This window comes from Scardinius erythrophthalmus (genome assembly GCF_964197995.2).
Source record: "Scardinius erythrophthalmus genome assembly, chromosome: 19".
NCBI classification, from domain to species: Eukaryota; Metazoa; Chordata; class Actinopteri; order Cypriniformes; family Leuciscidae; genus Scardinius; species Scardinius erythrophthalmus.
In genome coordinates, this window is record NC_138239.1 from 32,902,653 (window position 1) to 32,926,128 (window position 23,476).

At 36.7% G+C, this 23,476-nt stretch overlaps 1 protein-coding gene across 4 annotated transcripts in view; it reads right to left on the reverse strand.

The window, feature by feature from the left end:
* Nucleotides 1–23,476, reverse strand: part of tiam2a (TIAM Rac1 associated GEF 2a) — a 108,826-nt gene that overhangs the window by 68,011 nt on the left and 17,339 nt on the right. For 2 of the 4 annotated variants that reach the window (XM_081348014.1, XM_081348011.1), the window contains exons 2-3: nucleotides 7,566–7,627; nucleotides 2,091–3,198 (exon numbers count right to left, since the gene is read on the reverse strand). In XM_081348014.1, coding sequence (XP_081204140.1) covers nucleotides 2,091–3,191 — 1,101 coding nt within the window. In that variant the 5' untranslated portion in view covers nucleotides 3,192–3,198; nucleotides 7,566–7,627. Of the gene's footprint in view, nucleotides 1–2,090; nucleotides 3,199–7,565; nucleotides 7,628–14,142; nucleotides 14,182–14,257; nucleotides 14,312–23,476 lie in introns of those variants that run through there. The other 2 variants (XM_081348012.1, XM_081348013.1) reach the window with 2 other exon arrangements.

Below are 23,476 nucleotides of genomic sequence, written 5' to 3' on the forward strand. Positions count from 1 at the left end.
TTACACATTACATTGAAAAATGTATTCATTCTGTTTTTGTTGTGAACAAGAACGACTTGATAGATTGATCTATGTTCACGAACAAGATGTCTGACTCTTATTTCATTCACTAACAGAGTAAACGCTGACTAGTTCAGTGACTGATTTATTGGAACTGGACATATCCATTTGGTAGGTCCAACCCAATGAAATACATTTCACTAGCAAACTACTGGCTCATGCTCTGTCTTTACAGGCAGGACAAGCCACCAAAGAAGTTACATACTTCTAAATAGAGCTTCAAAGAAGAGAGTCTTCAGTGAACGAGAAATGTGAGTCTGTGTATGAAAGTAAACAAGAGTCATTCACTTAAAATATTAGTTCAAAAACACTGATTTGTTCACAAACGACACATCACTATATATAGTGCGTGGTCTCTCCAAATGACAGAAATCCATCGTAGCGACAGAGAACTTTAATCCCTGTTTGTTGAAATGAAAATTGGATTTGTCTGTTGATGTGAAAATGAGAAAATGTGAAAAAGAAAAGGTGTCAGATCTTCTGGGTTGGCTGCTTACAGGCAAATGAGCCCACAACCAAGTTTCTAAGATATTTAGATTCCTAGATATGGTTAGGAATTTTGAAAAATTAATGATTAAGCACACTGTTATGATTGGCTAAAAGCATCTTTCTCCCTGCTACTGTACCTCACTGCTCACCACTATACTGGGCAGGTTAAATAAGTAAAAATGTAAACTAGACATTGGCCCCATCCCAAATGGCACACCTTATGTCAGGGGCGAGGCCAGAAATGTTCAAGGGAGTGTGCCTTCATAAAACACGGTGGGCAAAGCGTAGGCTAGAATATGAAAACTGTAAAACTACACTGTAAAAATGTTTCACTTATTTCAACTTAAAAAAAATTCTGTTGCTGCTTTAAATTAAGTATAATCAAATTGGCTGTCCAAGTCATTTCAACTTAAACTTTATTAAAACTGGCATAAAAAATTAAGTTGAATCTCGTATAACTTATAAAAGAAAGAAATTGCTTAAATTATTTTATGAGTTAAAGTAATGTAAAAACATACGTTGCCATGACTTACTAATTAGGCTATTTTTTTTTACAGTGCAGGACACACAATAAAATGACTCTTACTATTTTCTATCAAGTTTGTCAGTATAACATTATATAAAAAAAATTTTAGACCTGTGTAACTATAAACATTGAGAGAATCTTTGTACCTTTACTGGTCCTCCTACAATATTAGTCTGAGACAACAGAACTTAAAATCGGAGATGATCTCATTATACTCAAGTGTCTGTCAGTTTGCAGGAATTTTGAAGGAAGTTTAAAGTTTAAAGGAATCACCCGAATTCATTGCTAGACTTGGTTTCTTGCAGCTGTACAATTGAGATATCTAATTTAGGCTTTTTAAAGTATCAACTGATTGATATCGGCTTCACCATTTTCAAATTCAACCACAAATCTACAATTCCTACTATTACAAGTTTTACAACCTTGCGTCATAACGATAACATTGTGGGGACGGGACACAGAAACTGATGAATCATATTTAACATTTCATTTTGACAAGCGTGCACCTATAGGGATAACCGTCTGCGATTGACCATGTAAACTTACATTTAATTATTCTTTGAACTAAATGAATAAAGTTATAGTGTAATAAGATGTGTATTATAATTATTTATGTGTCTTCGCCACTGCTTCATGTGCACTTGTGGTCTTGCTGATTTACAATGGCCGCTTTTGACGTTTGTGTTGATGTGAAAGACGTGACATGAATGATTCCTGAAACTGTGCAGCTTTTTGAGGAGCTGTAATACAAACAATCTTATTTGAGATGTTCACCTAGCCAACAACTAAAAAATTTAAGGAGAGACGCAACCCCTAATCCCGAGAGTGAGCAATAGTTTGTTTGCATTAACTCGGATATGCAGACTGAGGCTGGCATTGGATTTAAATCTTATTACATCACTCACTTTACTAAATAAAAATAAAACAAAAACATATTCACAAAACAGCCCTACGAGGTAAAAAATGAGCATGTTTAAAGTAAAATGGAAACAGCCATCCAAAGGATTGTCCTTACCTGAAACTTTTTCCTGGTCAAACTTCCGGTCCAGTCACTGATGCGTCTAAATCTGTTTCTGATGGACACTTTCTTTTCATTATTGTCTAGAAAAGGCTTAGGTTTACGGCAAGGTAAGGTGAAGGAGGAATATTGCTCTTCCTCTGGGCCTCCTTCCGAACAGTGTTCCTCCATCACAGACACATAGGAGGATCTGTGCTTTAAATGGCTGTCATTTGAAAACTGCAAATCCTTAACCGTAGAGAAGGTGGCAGCAATTCTGGGATCCCTGTAGAGCATGGTTGCAGTATTGGCAGCCAACGGCTCATCCAAAAAACCCACGTTTGATGAAATGATTAGTCTTTGGCTGTTAGGGGATGCACTGTCTGAATCGTTAAGTTCGACACTGGTCCCCCAGGGCAAGTCGTACAAGGAGCCATCTGAGCTCAGAGAGCTACCTTTACTGCTCTTGAAGCTGGAAACAGCCTGAGCAGCTCCAAGATGGGCGTCTAATGAGGGACATACACCAGATAAGCGAGAACTGGACTCTAATGTAGGGGAAAACTTGAGGAGCTGAACTGGTCCAGCGCAATCATCCAAAGTAAGGGCACTGTTTGAACTGCTGTTAAATTCTACTCGTACACTACCATCTTTCTTGATAACAACCCTGGGGCTGCTCTGGTCCTCAATATCCTCAAACCTGGGACTTTTCTCAAGCATCTTCATTGTGTTAATAGCATAATTATTACAGGGTTTTCTCTTCTCCTTGTGGCCGCCATACAAGCAGCCATTTTCAGAAGGCAATGTCAAGCAGCCATCAGGCAACAAGTCCTCTGAAACCCCATTCCACTGACTATTTGCACCACTCTTTAGTTTATGTGTGATGTAATCATAATGGCGGGACATAAAGGTGCGGCTGCTCTTCGACGGGGAGGAACCACGATCTACATTTCTGGACTTCAATGCAGAAAATCCTGAACCAGCACTCCAAAAGCCAAGAGGTGATAAAGCGTCTTCTTTGGCAGAGTGGACCTTGAATGAGTAGGGTTTCTGTCTACCAGGAATGATGAAGCTATTGTTTCTAGAGCCCTGGATGCTATACTGGCTCTCAGAGTTTCCCATCCTGGATCTAGAAGAGCAAGAGAAAGATTCTGTTAGTAACACAAAGCTATGCTAAGTCTTTTAAATATTATTATGGATATTTTAAATTATTATGGATTATGAATACTGTGTGTTTTGAGATTCTGATTTAGTTCTAGGGCCAGATTTACTAAAAGCTTACGCCAGCGCAAACCCTCTTTTGGCATTAAAAAACTACTGTCAGGATCTCAGAGATGGGGAACTCGAGTCACATGACTTGACTCGAGTCAGACTCGAGTCGCAAATTTAAGGACTTGAGACTTGCTTGACTAAATTAAGAAAATGACTCGACTTGACTTTGACTTGAGATTCAATGACTCGAGACTTGACTTGACTTGAACTGTATGACTCGAGAATGACTTGATATGCATTTTTATATAAATCATCGCAACATCAATTGATGAACAAAATGAAAGCAACGGAACCATTGACGCCAGTAATCAGATTCTGCGCGATTGCGTGACGCTGCACAAGCCCAGGAAAAACATACATCGCAGTGAGCGCGCTAAATACAAAAACATCTCCCAGCATCGTTTCTTTTTGGATATAAACACTAGAAATTGACCATATTCATACAAGAAGATTTGCTGTACGCCTAATAACAGGCAAGGGATATCGGACGACCATCACAACCTCGAACAGTCGAACTTCATTCACAACGTCTAAAAGTAAGCTATGGCTTGTTTAACCTGTTTGTTAATAATGTAGCTTAATGTTGTCAATATTCAAATGATAAATCATGCTTTCCAATCATGCTTTAAAGCCAAATATGTTGTTCTTTCCAATGACAAAAAACAACATAAAAAACTGTTAATGTTTTGTCGTGTTTTATGTTACTCTTAAAGCAGGGTTAGATGTTATCAGGGGGTTGGGGGCAAAATGCCAGCAGAATTAATATGCACGCAAAATTCTAAATGTGGTGGAAAAATTGCCCTAGTATGAGTTATTTTTATAATTAGCCTATAACATATGATATTAAAAAATATTTCCAGAATATTGGTACGATTGCAAATGTGATAATGATTTTATAAAACAGTTTAGTAAACAAAGAGTGAATATTGTGATGTGACATTTTAGACAGAATGTTCCAAATATTCTCTGTTTTTGCTCTATTTCTCCAATGACAATAGTTCCAAACAAGCCACAGAAAGAGTTATGCTTATTTGTGATTCAGTGACCTAGTTGCTTAGTTCCAGAACGAATCTGCCGTTGTGAACAAATCAGTTGAATGAATGCTTCTCTGACTTCTCTGAAAATTTTTTTTATATTTATAATTATTTAAAACTTATATAAAGGGGATGCCAGTTTGAAGAATGCCATTTGGTGGCATATGAACCATTATGCTTGCATTGTGAATTGTTTAATACCTTTTAATGGTCTTCTGCAATGTTTGAGGCATATTTATTTTTTCATGCTTTAATGTTGGCCTCGGTTCAGTTACATTTACATTTTAGGCTATGTAATTTAAATTTTTATTTATTTTTTATTTTTTAGATTTTTTTTGTAGTAACCACTCAGCTTTATGTGGAAATGCATATTTAAAAAAAAATGTTTCAAATAAAACCATAGTCCACAACTTCTGTAGTTTTAACTTATTTATATATATAAATTCAGTGAAATCATCAAACGTTTGTATGACTTGCCAGTGACTTGTGACCCAAGCTACGACTTGAATTGACTTGCTTGACATAAAGCAGTGACTTGACATGCTTTTCACAAAATTGACTTGGACTTGCTTGAGACTTGAAGGTTAAGACTTGAGACTTGCTTGTGACTTGCACATGTGTGACTTACTCCCACCTCTGCAGGATCTACTAAAGACACGCATTGAAAAATTTGTGCTGAAAAGGCGTAGATACAGTTATTTTTGCGGCTGACCTTATTGCATATGCATTTTTAGGAGTTTCCCTTTCAGGTGCAAAATTTATGGGAGGAGAGTATTTAAATGAATCATGCAAGGTGATTTACTAAGGTGTGCGCTCGTCAATTTACAGGTGCTTGCGCCATTATTTAGCGCCCAAAAAAAGCATGTCTTAAAACAGACGCTACCTGGTAGATTGCGTTGGTCATTATGGAAATGATATGACTGTGTCTGTGTTCTTTAACCCTCTGGGGTCGACAAACGCACCCGCACGTTTTGCTGGATTTTCTTCACATTGTAGCACAATAAACTTAAATTTAACATTTAAAACTTAAAACTTAAATTTAATTCATTTATGGTCATACAGAAAAAAGAAATATAAAAAAAGAATCTGTGATATTTCTACTTTTGTATGTGTCCACTTACAATCAAATCAAAACATTGTGCTTTTGTAAAATAAAGAAAATAAACAGGGTGTGCGTTCTGCCTCCCCGTCGCGGTGAACTTTTTTTTCTTGAGCACGTCTATAAACTGAAACCAAACTCAGCGAATACTTGTCACACATTTATGAGCCATATACCTTTATAAACAATTAAGTGTGCACTTTTAAATGATCGGATTCAAACTGAAAACAAATATTCTCTGTTTAAGTAATTTGTATAAAACCAACAAGATGTCCAGTATCTCAAACGCTTGCTCATTATTTTTAATTTGACCACGCCCACACGCGCAAAAGAGATTCACATGCAAATCTCCACATGGGACGCGAACGCGCTTGTTACCTCAAAAACAAAGCACGAAAAAACTTCGCAAGTCTCTGCTTTTCGTCGAGTTTGAAAGACGCGCCATGAGCTTACATTGGATTTACCTCAGAAGAAGAAGAACGCGATTTGAAGACAAGAAATATGTAAGGTAAGAAATTCTTACATATTAGTTTGTTATTGTTGCATAAATTTCACATTGCAGTTGAACTGTTGCTAGATATATGGTGAATATTATAATATTTAGACCCGTGTTTACTGTTACTGTGTTTGTGGATATCTGCTCAAACGTAGATATGTATATGGTAACCATAATGTTTCATATTTTGGAGCGTGATGATCGCGTTTGAATGTATCATATTTTGCAGCATGCTGTGCGTTTGAATGTTTCATATTTTGGAGCGCAATCGCGTTTGAAAAGCAAAACGCACCAAACAGCTTCATGTTTTTACTATGATCTCATTTCATATCATCATAACGAATGGAAACATTTGAAGTCACATATGATAATCAATATATTTTTCTCTAGATTAGTTGTTACTGAAATCTTTTGGAAGATTTATAGGCTGCTATAGGTTATTGTTATTATTATTTTATGCAGCACTGCGCATAGCCTATGCCTACAAGGCATAACAAACCTGGTGTTCATTATATTATATATTGTTGGAAACATTTGTGTGTGTGTGTGTGTGTGTGTGTGTGTATTTTGTGAATTTTAAAAAGCAATTTTAACCATAAAAATCTAACATTTATTCCCAAAATCGTGCAGGCCTTTCTCTTGATATCAGTATGTTCACTTTTTTTTTTTCTTTCAGGGCCCAGATGCTGAGTCCTGCTGACTTCAACATTCACATGAGTCTCTGTACATGAACATGGTAAAGTGAAAATCAAACACCTTGGAAATGAAAGCTATGTACAATGTTTTTAGGAATGGCACAAAGGTCTCTGTCTTTGGATCATTGTTTTCAATAAGTGCTTTTTTGTCATTTGTTTTGTATCTTTGGATTATGTTGTGTTGTAAATAAATCCAAACAATCAAAAAGCCATTCTTTTTTAAATCTCCTCATTCTTTGTGCAAGGTTGCTCAGAATGATAGGGCCTGATAGCTCCTAATAGGGCCATTAGAGGAGGGTCTTTGTCTTTCTCAGGTGTGAAAAGCTTACATATTAATGATGTGATCACACCTCCCGCATAAAGCCTTCTCACACAAAACACGTCGTACAAATTTTAAATCAATATATATATATAATAATTAGTATGGGTTTCATGGCCTTATTTCAGTGAGAATTTTTTTTTTTTGTATTTTCACAAACCACGCATAAATGTCATTATCTCAAAACTACAAACTTTTACATACATGCTGCTGATATATTATTGTAGCAGAGTTTGTGCTGAATACAGTGTAATCAGACTTTAGCCATGAAAATGTCACAAGTAACAGAAATAAGCACAAATGTCAGAGCATGTCAGAACACCTCCAGGGCCCAGAAAACAGCTCAGACCCCAGAGGGTTAATTTGCGAATCATCAGTAGATCACGCACAGAACTTTCCACTCCCATCAGCGCTGTTTTGGAATTGCGCTCTTACGCTAATTTGCCCTGTTAAGTAAATCTGGCCCATAGTGTTTGTTTGTGAATTTTAAGTGATATAAAAGTCTGCAACAAGTTACTGAGATGTTCCAGTAAAGTAAGCAATCCATGGTATTGGCAGTGATATGCCGTAGTATGACTTACCAAGGCAGTTACGCCTCTTATGGCCTTGATGTCTGCACAGTCACCATTCTGTCCTTGGTTATCTGTGGGGAAGAAAAAAGAACATACTGGTCTTAGAATGCATTAGTTTTAAAAGGTGAAAAACGTTCACAGTACAACAAAAATATCAAATGGAATGGTCCACCATTTCTACCATCTCAGGAAATGTGGTTGACATGTTAAAATTCAATATGTAACCCTGGAAAACCTTTGATTAACAGGATAAGACTAATTATATCTGAAGACTCACTGGCATTTTCGCATCCTCTTTAATCTTTTTCTCCCTGAGCTGTCCACATCTTGCCCTGACAGTTGGTAACGGTTTTGGTTTTGAAGAAGAAAAAAAGTTGACTTCATTTACTATTTACAGCAACCTTTTTTTGACTACACTGCTAAAAAAGCTTTGAGATAGATACCAAATAAAGCTGTGGTCAGAACACGTTCTCAGTAGGCCTACTATCCACAGGACCACACTAACACAGGCTACACATCCCTACACTCAAAAAAAAAAAAAAGAGTTTCTGTCCAAATGTTGGGTTGAGTCTGTTGGGTAGTTTTTGTGTTACCCTGCCACTGGGTTAGTGGATGGGTCAATCTTACTAAAAGTTGAAACAATACACCCTCTGACGCAGGGTTTTATATAGCCTATGCATATCTGTGTAAGGTAAAAGGACACAAGCTGTTGAAGCTCCGCCCTCTGTGCCGGGAGCAGCAGCTCATTTGCATTTAAAGGGACAGACTCAAAAACTGTGCCTTTTTGCTCACCCTCAAAAAGTGACAATTTTAACATGCTATATAAAAATATCTGTGGGGTATTTTGAGCCTATTCAAACACTTGAGTTGTTCCAAACATGTATGACTTTCACCCTTCAGCAGAACACAAAATAAGATATTTGAAGAATGCTGGTAACCAAACGGTTATGGTGATTATTGACTTCAATTGTATAGACAAAAAAACTAAAATCTCAAAATATTTTTTATGTTGCACAGAAAAAAAAAAAGTCATTCTGGTTTAAGACAACATAAGGGTGAGTAAATGATAATAGATTTTTCATTTTTGGGTGAACAATCCATTTAAGAAAACACGTTTCTAAGAACACATGTATACAAGCCAAGAGATGTCGTAACCATTATTAAGAGAGGTTAAATCCTCATTAGCTTTAGCGGAAGGAGAGATCAGGAATAAAGTGAATTTCAGAGATCACTATAGAAAATTCCAGAGAGAGTTGGGGGTTACAGTAGTTAATTGTATTTAACCTGGGGGTTACAGTAGTTAATTTTATTTAACCTCTGATTTTTTTTTTTTTTTTCAAGGACCCATTATACTGACCAAAGGTCACAGTTACAAAAAAATCGATTTCAATTACTATTATTTTTTTACTTTTTTTATCAAAGAATCCAAAAAAAAAAAACAACAACATTAGGTTTCCACAAAAATATTAAGCAGCATAGCCGTTTTAAACTGTGATAATAAGAAATGTTTCTTAATCACCAAATCATTTTCATTATTTCCAAATACAGTTTTTACTGTATTTTTGATCAAATAAATGCAGTCTTGCAGGGCATAAGAGACTTCTTTCAAACACATTAAAAAATCTTACCTACCCCATACTTTTGAACGGTAGTCTGTTTTCTGTTTGTTCAATTTATTCACTGACGAATCAAAGCTAACGATTGAACGTAGAAGTCATGATATAACATTCACTAATGAATGTAACACACAGATGAATACATGTAACTCAAGACAATAATGCAGTGGTTGTAGAAAGTTGTGAAAGCATTTCAGTTTAACCTATACATTGTGAAGATAATACAATTAACTACAACAAAACTTTGTTTTCATTTGTGAAGTTTTTCTCAGTCTTTTAGGAAGTCAACAAAACACATTTTACAGTATATGGCAGGATTACAAGAAGAAACCACTGCTCTCTAAAAAGAACTTTGCTGCCCGTCTAAAGTTTGCCAAGGAACATGTGGATGAGGCCGAGGACTGTAAGAAGAATGTCCTGTGGTCTCATGGTTCCAGAGAACTTCTTGGTTTTAAATAAGAAGTGTTACATTTGGAGAAAACCACATACTGATACAATAATAGGAACCTAATCCCAACTGTAAAGAACAGTGGTGGCAGTAAAATGATTTGAACCAGAGTTAAACTGAAAAAGTGTACAGGACAATATAAAGCTGTCAGTCTGCGAACTGACACATAAAACACTGACACTGCAGCAAGACAATGGCCCTAAACATATAAGGTCTACCATGTTTAAAGCACAAAAAATGTTTTAGCATGGCTAGACATGAGTGTAACCCAATAGAAGTGTTGTGGAAAGATCTAAAGATAGCAGTTCACACAAACACACACAGAAATGTTGGAAACCCAACAAAAGTCACTAAATGGAAGAACTGTTGAATGGAGAAATGGGCCAAAATTTCTCCAACGCTCTTCCTAGACAGGACTGATCCCCCATTACCAGAAAAGGTTGGTGGTGTTGTTGCTCATTTTGCACATAAGCTAAAATATACAATGTTATTTTAATTTGGTTCTTCACAACATCTAGCTGAAACAAGGCTCAAACATCAAAGGAACTTTGATTAAAAAAAAGCCTGAGAAAGCAAAGCATGTGTTGTATTATGATTGCGGAGGCTTATTGGAAGAAAGCTATAGATCCAGATCGAAGGCCAGAATTATTTGAACATCTGCCTAAAACTCCCCTCTTTTACCTCCCAATTCACTGCTTAACATCAATGACAATTAAAGTGTCTACTACAACTACTGCTGGGGTAGGAATATGCTCATTGCTTTTCCACACAGATTGAAATAAAAAAGGCTTTAGTCTGGCAAATGAGCCTGTCGCAGTGCATTGCTAAAGTTAAAATGATAATTTTCCTTAACTACGATTTAAATTGTTCCTTTTACAATATGGTGGTTAAAGCTGGCAGACACTCAAGCAGAAATGCAAAACAGACATGTAAATAACAGTATTTCAGTGACAGAATGTGGTTTACAATCAATAATGAAAAATGTGAAAAAAATGACAATAGGTTCATGTGAGAAATCACACAACTTTGAACACACAGTTGATGGAATAATCTCTAATGTCAAGTTGACACAAAAAGCGCTGCCATGCAAAAGGCACATAACTAGCGTGCAGAACATAACAGAAGCAAAGGAGCCTCCAACACTTTCTCTGTCATAGTTCTCTTATGTCCTGCTGTTACATAAGATAACTCTTTATTATTAGACATGCAGCCCCCAGATCACTTTCTCCCTCATCATGTTACCGTCCAGAGATCTGACAGCAGCAGCTGAGAACAGTGTTTAGATATAGGCTTAGCATTTCACTTTTGTCCTTAGGGGGGCAAAACGGGTGGGTTGGGAGTTGGGTTGCATGATGAACCGAAGTCAAACCGCACTCGATTTGGCAAAGGCTGCATTTTTTTAATGCTTGTCAGTGAAGCACGGCTCTGTGATCAGTAGTAAATGCTGCTCCATCTGAAAGCCAGAGGGCGCTCTTGCACAAACCCTGAATATGCCTCGCAGAAGTACAATAAACTAGGAAATCCCTATGGGCATCATATTATTGCTGAATAAACAGAAGACTGAAACGCTTTGATTAAACATGACTAATAAACACACGACTACAACCATATCTGGTTAATCTGAGTTCTTTACGCCTTCTCGGGTATTTTTCAGTATAGTTCAGTGCTAATCGACATAGCCTTTATCACTGTATAGAATACTATGACATAATAATGTTGTGTGCCTTATTCTGTGTAAGAAGCCACATCAGCTCATAAAAGGATGTTTTCAAACACCCAACTGACATTATGAAGTGAGTTTGGGGTAAAAACAAGTTATTAAATGATGTCTTTTGTTGGACAAGAGGTTCATAAATGCTTCTCATGTTTGGAAAGATGTGTGACACGTGTTGCTTTTTTAAATGCACATTATAAGTGACTCTTATAACTTTCAGAGTGTTTTCAGATGGAGCAGTGTTTGTACGTCACTGAGAAGCTGCGTATAAAAAATACAGTGGTGGTCAGAATTATTGGCATCCCTGGTAAATATTATCAAAGATGGCTCTAAAAATAAATCTAAAAAATTTGCTAAAATTTAACCTTTCATTGGAGTAAAAGAATTGAAAGTGGGGGGTAAATCACATTATGAAAGAAATGTTTTTCTCCAAAACATGTTGACCATAATTTTTGGCACCCTTTTATTAAATACTTTTTGCAACCTCCTTTTCCCAATATATTAGCTCTGAGTTTTCTCCTATAATGCCTGATGAGTTTGGAGAACAACTGACAAGAGATCAGAGACCATTCCTCCATACAGATTCTCTCCAGATCCTTCAGATTCCCAGATCCATGTTGGCGCTTCTTCTCTTCAGTTCACTACACTCATTTTCTATAGGGTTCAGTTTAGGGGACTGGGACGGTCATGGCAGAAGTTTCATTTTGTGCTCAGTGACAAAATTTTGTGTTGATTTTGATGTTTGTTTCATACCGTTGTCCTGATGGAAGATCCAACCACAGCCCATTATAAGATTTCTAGCAGAGGCCGTCAGGTTTTGATTTTTTATCTGTTAGAGGTATTTGCTAGAATCCATAATGAACAAGATGTCCAGGACCTCCAGCAAAAAAATTGGCCCACAACAAAGATCCATCTGTATATTTAACCGTGGGCATGGGTACTTTTTATACCTGTTTGCACCAAAACCGTTTAGGGCGTTTGCTGCCAAAAAGTTTGTTGTTGTTGTTGTTGCTGTTGTTTAGATTCATCTGACCATAGAATCCGGTCACTTTTGAAGTTCCAGTCGTGTCTGACGACTGAATATGCTGGAGTTTATTTTTGGAGGAGCGAGGAGGATTTTTCTTGAAACCCTCCCAAACAATATGTGGTGATGTAGGGGTTGTTTGAATATATAGCCTATTCTTTTTTTTAGGCTTTCTGACCCCAAGACTCAACTAATATTTGAAATTCTCCAGCTTTGATCATATTTATACTCCTCATATTTATACTCCTGTGAAACAAGAAGTCACAGCTAGACAAGTTCGTGTTCCTAGTCACCCTGGTGTGCTAACAAATGTAAATATTAATGGGAATAAACTTCAGATATTTTACTTAAAAAAATTAAGCTGTGCCAATAATTGTGGCCAACATGTTTTGGAGAAAAACATTTATTTCATTTTCCCCCCACTTTCAATTCTTTTACTTCAATGAAAGGTTTGATTTTTGCGAATTTTTTTAATAAAAGATCAAAAGGATAAACAATGCAGATTTATTTTTCCAGCGATCTTTCATCAAATTTACCAGGGGTGCCATTAATTCTGACTACAACTGTAATCGCAGCCTTTGTGCTTTCATCATCACACTAAGCCAAATCGATTTAAGCGCGATTTCTGGTTAATTGCAATTAATCGTGCAGCCCTAGTTGGGAGTCATATTCTGAAGTGGGTCTTAATTCAAAGTTTTTTTACTTAATTATTTTTTTACTTAATTTGATCAAATTCACAATGAGACTGATTTCATTCGATTTGATTATGATTAATGATTCCATTCTATTTTGTTTATTGCATTCATAGTATTATGTAAATGCTTCTTCTAATGTGTCTCATAGTAAGAAAAGGAAAAAGACAAACTATTATTCTTGACTGAAACAAATGAGTCACGATTCAAATAATCCATGTTTCAAGATCGATGCATTTGCATTGGCAGAATTTGGGATCAATGCATGGAGAAAACGTGTGAATCGTTACACCCTTAGGAGTAATAGATCATATTTACGGGTTCACCACTCTACGAGCTTTCAGAAAGATCAGAGAAGATCGGATCACTTCCATCGTTATCAGACAGTCACTTTGGTACAGCACTTGCATATCTGACTTTATTTGCTCATGTCAATTATCTGCAATAAATGGAAGACTAAATGAAAGATAAATATTAAAAAGAAAATTAAAAAAGGGAAGCGAAACCTACATGAAGTGAAACATGAAAAGGAGTCACATGTTTAGATTCAATGTTTTTAACAGGTATAATACTGTTGAGCTTTATTTTACATTATGGCCTAACAAGCGAGTGATTGATCAATCAGATTCTTCTAAATCGGTTTCTCCTACTCTCAGTGTAGATTTAATGTCCTATCAAAGTCTCAATGCACATTTTATGTCTCTGTACTCAAGACATCCCTGTCACATGTCAACTGATAGAATATTTCAACATCATAACAGAAATATTGACAGTCTTTGGAATCATCACCAGTCCACCCATCTCCTAAATCTTTCTAACGTACTGTAGACAAATCAATCTGAGCAACACACTGACTGACTACAGTTCAGTAAATCACAGACCTGTCCTGAGCAGGAGTCTTCAGTTTAAAAAGAACTGAAGGCAAATTAAGTTTCAATGAACAGTCAATGATTCAGACAGCAATAAGCTAAAGTGAACAGCACTAAACCTACACCTGCAGCCTGTTTTTTTCTTTTTTTTTTCTGTTCTTAATCCAGTTAGACGCAACAAAGGCAAGGATGAAAAACACAGACAAAAACACCTTTCCCTAACCTTTGGGAAAAAGCTTTAATCTACAATGCTTTGAAAAGGAAGATGAATCCAGTCTGTCTGATCTCAACATCAGCTCCCATAGAAAGACACACACTTAAGAGACAAAATGACTCACAAAAAAAGCACATGTGCACACGTGGAAACTCCCTCCCAGACGGAGAGTGACTCCTGCTCCGGACAGCACTGCTACGGCGTGAGGGGAAAATCTGATGTCTGTCAAGCCAGTGCTTCTTGTTTCTTTGGTATAGCATAAACTCCTTAAGAAATCCACCTGAAATTACATCTCTGTTGTTCTTTACTCAAAGCAGAGGACAGAAGCTGAACCCCCGCAGTTTCCCATGGAGGGTTAACGCTAACCGAATGTGTCCACAGTGTTATCTGACCCTGCATAGCACCATCACCCCCACATTGAGAGGCGGGACGGCAGGGAGGGCAGTCAGAGAAATGGGGGAAATGGACGGGTAAAAGAGGAGGGGTTGAAAATGGATTCACTTTCAACTCTATGGGGAACAAAATCCCAAAATTTGATTACAGTGAGGTTGGATGGCACTGACAAGTCTACATATTTTTATTTTCTAGGTATACCCTTATAAACAAGTACAAAGAATGTTGTATTTTCCTGGAAGCGCTCAATTCCACCATGCTCCTTTAAAAACAAACATTCTTTCTCAGTTTCAATCAAACAAAAAGTTCATTCAAACTGGCTAATTCATAAAACAGGATCACAGCTTATTAGACAAGTTTGACACAAATTTCTGCCATAATGTGATTCTTTATTGTAGAGTATCACTTATATTGCAAGGCAAATAAATAAATAAATGAGTTCTGTCAAATAGATTAATCGCGATTAATCGCATCTAACATAAAAGTTTATTAACATAATATATGTGTGTATATTATATTTATATATATATTATATATATCTGTGTGTGTATATACTGTATATACACACACATATATTTACACACATACACACACACACACATTTACATTATATACTGTATATATATATATATATAGAGAGAGAGAGAGAGAGAGACACATATATGTTTGACATATATATACACACACACACAAGCACACACACATATAATATATATATATATATATATATATATATATATATATATATATATATATATATATATATATACACACACACATATATTATGTAAACAAACTATTATGTTATATGCGATTATTCGATTTGACAGCTCCATATTCAGAGTGTGCAAACTCCTTCGACTTGTATTCCGATTCAAAATTATAGCGTAATGGCAAGCTCAGTAAGAATTTTTATTGAAAAGCATGCACAGGACAGAAATGACTTTTCTCACTTCTATTGCAGATAAGATGTAATCATCTACTTTTCTGTAGAGCCTCTACAATTTACTATTTTTATAAAGATAAGCATTCAGTGGATGATCCTAATTAGAAGATGATGCTTTCATGCAGGATGAAGGATTTCATGCAGTTACTGGTGATTAGCTCAACAACAAAAGAGCAGAATGAGTAAAGAGGATCAGGGTGACAATGAGAGTCTCCATTATAAATTGTTTAAAGGAGCTGGTGCCTTTGAAATGGGAAATGTCTTTGTGGGGATTAGGGACACAAGGTCATACATATTCACTAAAGGCATGATCCTGCTAATTACACTCAGAACAATTCTCAGATTTTGGCCTTTACTGGGCTGCACACAAAGCTCATTAACACCATCTGTTGGCATAATCAAAAGTGCACTAGCCAACATTAAAGAGAAAAAGAACTCACAAGTAGTTTTCTGTAGTGCTGTATGAGACGGGTTTCACTGCCTATTTCGCATTAGTTTGCACAAGTTTCATAGACCATTATCAGTATATGTAACCTTAAATGGAACAAATGGTCTAGACTCCAGCCATCCTGACCGTCTTTAATGGTAATGGGCGAAACATACTGTACATAAGCACACAGTAGCACACAGTCAGTGGTCTGTCAACAAAACAGAGGACAAAAACAAAAAGCTGTGTGAAATGAATACATATGATTTAGGCTACGGACTGGCTTTGATCGTTCCAGTATGGCGGACAGCTTACGTATAGTGGCCCATAGAAGCATCCGCCAATGAGGTACTGTATCTATGCATGTATTTCTATAGCTATGAACGCCATCTTCTGGCAAGACAAGAGAATTCATTCAGCACGACCCTCACAGTGCATTATGGGTATTCTCTAGCCGTTGAGCGTACATCAGTTTTACACTTGTTATCGCGGTGCATTATGGTATTGAATGAGTGCACTCAATAATGTTCACTATGGTTTCGGACACCAGTACAAATGCTGTCTTCTCAAACAGTGCCCTATTTAAGGGTATGGGGGCGATTTCGGACACAGCCAGGGAGTAATGAGGTAACTCAAGGAACAACAGGTGAAGAAAAACAGTAACTATAGAAACAAACAGGGGTCTCATTGACTAATAATTGCATGGATTATTTTGTATTTGTACACACAGGACAACTTCTCACGAAAAATGTCAACCTAATTCACAACACATGTGTACGCACATGAATTTTTTCTTAACCTTGTTCTAACATTAGTGTATTTAAAGTATTCTAAATGAGCGGCCGCATGCAGGAAGTTAGTCATTTTTATAAAACATGCCCAAACATCTCCATATAAGGGCTTTCCGCACAACCTTTCCTTTACAGCCTTTTGTCGCTCTCTGCAGACGCGCTCTCGCCAGATCCTCGAGCAATACCAAGTGTGCCCGTCTCAAACACAAACACTTTTTATACAGACCTGATTACTCTGATTAGCCAACTGTACATATGCCTATTTCTGCGGCTTTATTCAGAGAAAGCTCACAGCTGAAGCTATAAGGCAGCTTTTCTTACTCTTTCATTGCATATTAAATATATTTAAGGTTAAATTCAATTGTATTATTTATTAATTTATAATATAATATAGGCTAATTACAGTCGTGATAAGATGAACTTTTTAACATGATTATAAGGCCGCACAGTGCAAGTGCTTTTTGCGTACGTGTGGTTTCAGTTGTTCCAATTTTTTGTCGATTTAGAATACATTTTGGTACGAAAGTTTTTGGTAAATCATAATTTGTTCGTGAAAATGTTGTACACAAATTTCACACACAAATCTGTGCAAAGTAACGCGTTCTTAGAGAATAAGACCCACTGAAACTAAACAGATCCAAAGCATACAACTGATAAATAACTAGAACAATAACAAAAGTGCAGTAAATAGTAAAACTATCAGTGCTACAAACCTGTGTGTTTATAATTACAATACATTAATACAATATGGTAAGTAATACCAGTTTGCAATATCAAGCATTATAACAAGCTGTGTTTTTGTACAGCTAAAAATAACTGGAAGCTGATGACAGCAGAAGCCAGAAACATTCAATTTACAAATGGCTACGTTCACTCTTACGTTAAAAGTAAAGTTGAATGCGTTGATGTAAGAAGTCTGTCAGAAAGCTATCATAAAGCTCTGTCGGAGCGGGTTATGATAAGTTTTCTGCTGCTAGACGGACATCTGACCACTGTCACTCAGAAGAAAAAATAAATAAAATGTAGTAAAATTGGACTAAATGAAACTAAAGCGCTACCCCTAGGTGGATGAAGAAAACGTCTCAGCGTTTAAGGCCATTTCCGATGATTAACATCACAGAGATTACCGGTATTTTGGTACTGGTGTGTGAATGGTATCTTACCGGTAAAGAGACACCGTTACCGTAGCTTGAATGACCAGCACATGTGTGGAACATTACCGGAAAAGTCATTCCAGTTTTACAGTAATTTACCGGGATTCTCTGTGAAAGGGACTATTGATTCATCAACTGGGGTTGTATAGATTACCATCATGTTCGTTTTGACCAATCCACTTGCACTTCTACTTTCAACTTGACCTATCCTATAAAAGTGTATTTACTAATTGTCACTGCATTTCCTTTTCCAAGTTCTTTGTTTCAGTCAAATTGTATTCTTGTCAGTCTGTATAGTTCATGAGAGCGGTCAAACACACATTGGAGATCAGCAGAGACAAATCACCCTCTTGACTAGACTCTGTAGCTGGAAGGAACTTGCTCTTTAAAAATCTTGTATAGAAGACCTACATGTCAGCAGTGATCCCAAGAGCTATCATGTAGTTCCAGTAAGGCACTGACAAAGGCAGCATTGCCAAAATTGACAGCAGTTGTAAACATCAGTGCACATCAGGCCCTATCATTAACCCTCAGAGGTCGGAGATCACGCCGGCGTGATCTGCTCGATTTTTTTCCTTATGAGTTGATTGAGACCCGAAATTCTCTTTTGACTTTGATTTTACAAAACAAGTTTCATACATCAATCGATTCTGTTAAATGTGTATTATTTTTGTGTATACTCACAATAAAAACAAAGTGTTGTGCTTTTTGCCAAATGAAGAAAAATAAACACGAAGCGAGTTCTGCCTTCTCTGTGTCCGTGTAGTCCATTCTAAAACGCGTCCGAAAATGAGCTGTAGCTCAGTGAATACTCAGTCAAACAGGCATTCAGACACACAGGCATGAACCTTGAATTCTCTTCTTTTTACTGAAGTAATTTATATAAAAAACAAATATTCTCATCTTGTGAAATCTGTATTAAAAGAGAGCGATTCCAGTCGACCTCATTAGAGCTAATTCAAATGTAATGTGACTCCGCCCACGGAGAGCGCGTGCTATTCAAACGCAAATGGCTGAGGTAATCCGCGCAATCCTGTGAACGCCCCCTGTATCAGCTCGAGACAACCAAAACACAAGTTTATTCAGAACATTACTTGTTTACAACACAGCGCTGTGAGGAATAATGAGGAATACGAGGAATACGAGCTGAGGAATACTAGTAAGTTTTTCCTTCTCGGGTTTCTGTTTATGAATGAATGAACGGCATAGATGCGCGCTGTTTACCACAGCTGGCAAAAAACAATATTACCTGACAGTTCTCCATTGTGGACGCGAGCGCTCTAAAACTTTCACAGAGACCTCAAAACAGAAAGTACAAATCCTTTCTTTAAAACGAATTTCGTTTTGTATCAATTGTATCTTAATTTTAATAATTTTTTCATTAACAAATTTCCTGGATTTAAAGTAAATAGGCCTATAGGCAATCACAACATAAGGTGCTTGAACTGGAGATCATCATGAATCATGAGCCTACTCGCCTCACATGTCTAAAAAATGTGAAATATATTTACAGAAAGCTGTTTCTAAACAAAACCATCCAAAACAAAAAAACTATAGACTAATAAATGTGCATTTATCCGGTGCGTTCACTAGCCTACTGCAAAGATCGCGAGTCAAAAGCCTATCGTCAACGAATGATGATTTTTTTAGCAAACCGTATTGCTATACGGAGATGGGTAAAAATCGACTGAAATATGTTGAAATAAAATGTAGGCTATTTGTATAAGCAACGTAAACTGCAAATTAACATTTATATGCCCTAATATTTCATGAAAACAACGTTACATTCAGGCGAAATACGAAAGACAACATTTTGTTTAGTAGATTTGGGTACAGTTTTTACTGTAGAATATACTGCCTCGTCAAATAAGCTTTTGTTTAGCAATTTCTATATATAAAATAGCCTACTATTTTTGTCAAAAATAAAGTCATCAACTAAGATGTTAGCTGTAATGAATACATAGATAAAATGTAGGCCTATAATCTTTTTTTTTTTTTTTTTTACAAAGAAAGAGTACACTTGAAATATTGTTGAAATTGTAGGCTAATTATTGTTGTAATTGTAACCTTTTTAATAAAATAGCAAAACATATTTACAAGATAAATGTAAGCAAAATCTTAAATGGTCAATATAAGTCTTCTTCAAAAGATCCTTTGTCCTTGCATTGTGGCTCAGCCAGTTTCACACCTGTGTGAATGGCTAATTATGCAGAGTGGGATGGGACATTGTAATTTCAGGTGTAAACCACTCCTCGTTCACGCCCCCTCGCATATTGGCTTTCCAAGCAAAACCTGTTTTACATCAATTTAAATCAATGTATGGCTTTATGTGAACAATAAAGCAAGACTATTTTCACATAATTTTGAAGAAAAAAATATAGGCGAGGACATCCATTAGTCAAAAGTCTTATTGACACATATTTACTATGTGTTTTGAGGCCTTATTTCAGAAATTTTAGTTTTTAGTTTTTTCAATATCCATGCATAAACATTATTCTCTCAAAAATGAAAACATGTACATTCACGTGGCTCACATATTATTGTAGCCCTGTTTGTGCTTTATAGAGTGAATTTACACCTTTGCCATTAATATGTTTATAAGCAACTGAAAAAAGCACAAATGTCAGGGCATGTCAGAACATCTCAAGGGCCCCAAAAACAGCCCAGACTCCAGAGGGTTAAACCTCTGCAGAACCTCTTATGATTGTTAGTGACGGTTTGTAAGAGACAAAGAAATACAAGTAAACTGGAATAAAGGATATAAAAAGCTAACATTGTGCATTTCTAATTAATCACGCTGCCAGAAATTCTGGTCTCTGGAGCCAAACAGAGTATGAGAAGCAGCGAGTGCCACAAAGGCAAATCTGTTACAGATGTGTCCACTCAGATCACTTGAACCAAAAGATGAATCTGTGATGGTTCAGTGATAAAACAGAGTGCTGGAAGACCAAGTGCTGACAAATGAACAGGAAGAGACAAGAACACGCATGGACACTTATAAAGGGAACCATATTTTGATATTAAAGGGGTGTAAAAAAAACCTTGTGCCCATATCTATTGACCCTGTCCACAGCCCACACCTGCTGCAATCTATCTCCACTGACATGTACGCTACACATGGAGGGAACCTAAATCGTATTACTTAAACCACTAAATTGAATAAGGTTGACCCGACTCGCTCTGTGTCCTTTAGCGAGCAATCTGTCATGTCAAGGTGCTGGAGTTCATTGAAATCAATGGTGAGTCTGATATAGTCTGGGTGCTGGGAGATTTTGCAGTGTCTCAGATGATTTTTCATTCACTTTTCAAGCCTCATTTACACAGCCGGTGGGGAATCAGAGGGAGTCGCTGAGAGAGGAAATAGGAGCCTTAACATCTGCAGCTTCTTCCTAATGCTTAAATTCAGTGGTATAGCAACCATTACAACTGGAGAGGACATGTCCTTCTTACTTTTAAAAAAATTACTTAATTTACTATTTATTTGATATTTGAGCTTTACGTGACAGGGAATCAGAGGCAATCACTTATTCTGCTCTGCCATTCTTTAAGGTCCCATATTGAACACCTTTCTGGAGTTTTATTTTAGGTTTTGATGTCCTTAAGAATATGTGTTTGCGGTAGAAGTACCAAAAACCATCTCAATATATTTTTACAGCTCCTTTCCCAGGAGCTCTGCTAAGAACAGGTCGATTTTGGCCTGCCTAATTAATATTCATGAGCCTCTATTCTGATTGGCCTTTTGTTTTGTGACGCACGGCCAAGCCAACCACAGATAACTAGAGTCATGTATCCTGTAGCCTGCTGAGTGAACTCAATCTCTTTAACTCAATAAAAACAACAGGGCCGGTGTCTGTAACTTAGAATTATCTGTTGGAAACAAGACAAAATACATCGTTTTCATTTTTCTATCAAAGCTTGTGGCAACCATAGACTGTACAAACCAACACGCCAGCATCAACTTAGCAACAAGTTAGTGTTGCATATCCGATTACAAACTTTCAGATTATGCTGGCTCCATAATGTAACATAAAATGTGTTAGAAGTTTATTTACGGGTTGCGAATTTGAGGTCGGACCGAACAATATAGGGACTCCAGCATCTTTGATGAGTAACGTTAGTTTCTTTGAAAAACCGGCATTGAACTGTGCCTGATTGACGAAGCAGTCACTTGTGAAATGTGCAGAACAGACGGTTAAGGTCAAACTACCTGTAAATTGCTGTGGTATTTCCGAATAAATAAACATTAACCACTGGTCTCTTATATTAAAGCCTGTGCAGTGATGGTGGGCAGTGCTCAGGGTGGGACTGAAGGCGGTGACTGAGTAGTTCTGACGTCACATTTTTACGGAAGTCACAACGGCTCGTGAAAAGGCACAGGTACTTTATGCAGGCTGTGTGCATTTGTCTGTGGATTGACGGTTTTGTAACTTATATGGTAGTTACACAGCCCCTAGACCTCTCTTATCATGAAAAAAAGCCAGGAAATTTCAGTTTTGACAATATGGGACCTTTAATGTGTGATAGACCACTGACTAAAGAGAATGAGAACCATCAAAACAATTTGGAAGTAGACGTGCTGATATTCGGTAGAATATATCGCAGTAATGAACCTGCATGGTAATGTTATCATGGATTCTAGATAACCTTATTACGACTTGTTTAGTTTTTGAATGCTTCTTTATCATGCTATGCTGTGTAAAGGAGGCATGCACACTCTGATGTAAACAACCCCAACATGGACGAGATGCATGCTGGAAAGACTGAAGGAGACTGAATGAGAATACAAATGCCCTCTCTGACAGTAGGTAGCGCTTTGAAAAAGGCAGAAACAATGCAGTTACCCGTCAACAAAACGGGTTCCACAACTTTCCGTATTTGACACCAGCATGTCATGGAGAAAAAAAGTAAATTTCTATGTTCTAAAAAAGTTTTTATATTTTTTTAAAATTTTAATCTGGACTAAAACATGGCAGATAAGATATCTCATAATATTCTGATTCTTCATTATTGTTCTTTATAGTTTAAAGGAGTAGTTCACTTCAGAATTAAAATTTTCTGAAAATTTACTAACCCCCACATCATCCAAGATGTTCATGTCTGTCTTTCTTCAGTCGAAAAGAAATTAAGGTTTTGGAGAAAAACATTCCAGGATTTTTCTCCATATAGTGACTTCAGTGGTTATCAACGGGTTGAAGGTCAAAATTACAGTTTCAATGCAGCTTCAAAGGCTCTACATGATCCCAGCCAAGGAATAAGGGTCTTATCTAGCCAAATGATCTGTCATTTTCCAAAAAAAAAAAAAAAAATCTAATATATATACTTTTTAACCACAAATGCTCGTCTTGCACATCCACAACGCATTACGTAATCATCATGTTAGAAAGGTCAGGCTGTAGGATGTAGGATTGTAGGACAAGGCAAGCATTTGTGGTTAAAAAGTATATAAATGTTTTTTTTTTGAGAAAATGACTGATCGTTTCGCTAGATAAGACCCTTATTCCTCGGCTGGGATTGTGTAGAGCCCCTTTGAAGCTGTATTGAAACTGCAATTTGGACTTTCAAACCATTGGTTCCCATTGAAGTCCACTATACGGAGAAAAATCCTTGAATGTTTTCCCTTTTTTATGTTTTC